The 1968-nt window shown below is 35.2% G+C and overlaps 1 protein-coding gene across 1 annotated transcript; it reads right to left on the bottom strand.

The window, feature by feature from the left end:
- Positions 1-965: 965 nt before the first annotated feature.
- LOC134274909 (acanthoscurrin-2-like) lies at positions 966-1646 on the bottom strand. The gene is made up of 2 exons (XM_062757152.1): positions 1173-1646; positions 966-1044 (listed from the first exon to the last, which is right to left on the bottom strand). Exons 1-2 carry the CDS (start codon positions 1644-1646, stop codon positions 1033-1035), a joined length of 486 nt encoding a protein of 161 aa, XP_062613136.1. The 3' UTR covers positions 966-1032.
- Between the last annotated feature and the right edge of the window lie 322 nt (positions 1647-1968).

Below are 1968 nucleotides of genomic sequence, written 5' to 3'. Positions count from 1 at the left end.
ACTTCGTGTTTTTTAAAGTGAAGAAAAGTAGAATTGTTGTGTGAGCTGATTCAGTTAGGTTTGAATTTCTCTTCGAAGTCCCCTTTCATGCGTCGACCAATGTCGTAGACATGTGATACTAAATTTGCAATTTCTTGCCTATTTTTATACCAAATTCAACAATGTATGCACCAAAATGTTTGGAATTCTGTCCTCTTTGCACTTAAATACAAAAAAACTGAATTGAATTTTAATTTTCTTTAAGGTAGCGAAACACAGATTCGTATAAAGTCCAAGGGGGGGGGGGGGGTCGCAGAGGGAAGCATGCTGGGTAGGGATTTTCCTGTTATTTATAGGAGTCTACATGAAAACTGCATCTTTTTTTGTTTTTATTCGCATAGTAGAGTCTTATCTTAATAGTTTTCTAAGACTTGTTAATAGGGAGAGATAACTCCCAAAACATCCGGTTTTCACATGTGCAGAATTGCATGAGTCAAGTAACAGGTAATGTAGCTATTTCAAAAGGTGGAAAATGTACCCTAAAAACACAATAAAAGAAAACCCTAGGACTTGTTCTGTGAAATGCACATAACTTATTTTGTCAGATTTTTTCTGTTTTTGTAGAGCAGGGGGACTAAAAATGCATAGGTGCACTGAAAATGGATGCATAAACAACCCAATATCCCCCATGTTCCATGTGTCAAATACCCCCTACTAGTAATTGATGAATGTATCATAGTTGGATATTTATAAAATTCAAAACTTTATCTTTCCATTGATATGTAGAAGTCTATGTAACAAGCCTCCATTTTATTTCTTTATAGGGGTCAGTTTTGCTTGTCCCTCACCAAGTAACGCCCTGATAACGTCATACATAAAACTGTGTTTTGCTTTCTATATAACTGATCACCAGACAGCTCAATGTTACTCTATGTATGAATTATTCGCAGTACATTGTTAATATATAAGATCAGGTCTAGTTATTTATGATTTATTTCGTAATATAGAAAAATGACATTGCCAATATCAGCGTAAATACGTTCATCCAGGTTTTCAATAATAATCCTGAAAACAGAAAAAGGAGATAAAATAATACATTTATGTATATATACCTTCAAAATAGCATGAATTGGAAAATAGATAAATAAAGTCATATTTATCAGCATATAAACGATCATAGCATATTTCATTACCTTGATTCCTACACCAGAGTAGATTCCTCCATATCCCGCACCAAGGTTACTTCCCCACATTCCTTTGCCTCCAAGGACAATTCCTCCAATTCCTTTAGCACCGTAATTTCCGCCGAGTACTCCCTTTCCTCCCAACAAAACTCCTCCGTATCCAATGTTTCCATAACCACTGTCCCATAATCCTTTGCCTCCAAGGATAATTCCTCCCATACTTTTACCGCCCATTAATCCTTTTCCTCCTACCAAGACTCCTCCATATCCAGGGTAACCATAGTTACCGCCCATTAATCCTTTTCCTCCTAAAATGAGCCCGGTATTCCATGATCCACCATACCCACTGTCCCAAGAACTAATTCCTCCATATCCTTGGTTTCCAAGGAGGACATTTCCTTTTAAGCCCCCGTAGGATGGGACATAATAGTTACCAGCCACGGCTATAGCGAGCAGAGGTAGACAGTACAGTAGCTTGAACATCCTATAGAGAGCATGGTAGTGTTACAGAAATCATAAAAATTAACATTTGTCACGGATTCAGAGTAAAATTAAATATCTACAGATCAGAAAGAGAGGTTAAGAATACTAATATTTTTTTTTAATGTTCATTCAATTGCATTTTATAATACAAAAAAAAATGTTGATTTTTTCATATCATTTTCAAATTACTTTTATTGAAATGAAACCGTTTTACAAACTATGAGATTTTTCCCTTAGCTTATATATTCTCTGTTTTAGTTTTTCAATAGTGAATTTAAAGGTCCCTATATCTGTGTTTATAAATTTTAAAGCAGCTTAGTTC

This window comes from Saccostrea cucullata, unplaced genomic scaffold (genome assembly GCF_032062105.1).
Source record: "Saccostrea cucullata isolate Sc308-1 unplaced genomic scaffold, CSIRO_AGI_Scuc_v1 ctg72, whole genome shotgun sequence".
In the NCBI taxonomy this organism is placed as follows: Eukaryota; Metazoa; Mollusca; class Bivalvia; order Ostreida; family Ostreidae; genus Saccostrea; species Saccostrea cuccullata.
This window is presented reverse-complemented; position numbering and strand designations above follow the sequence as displayed.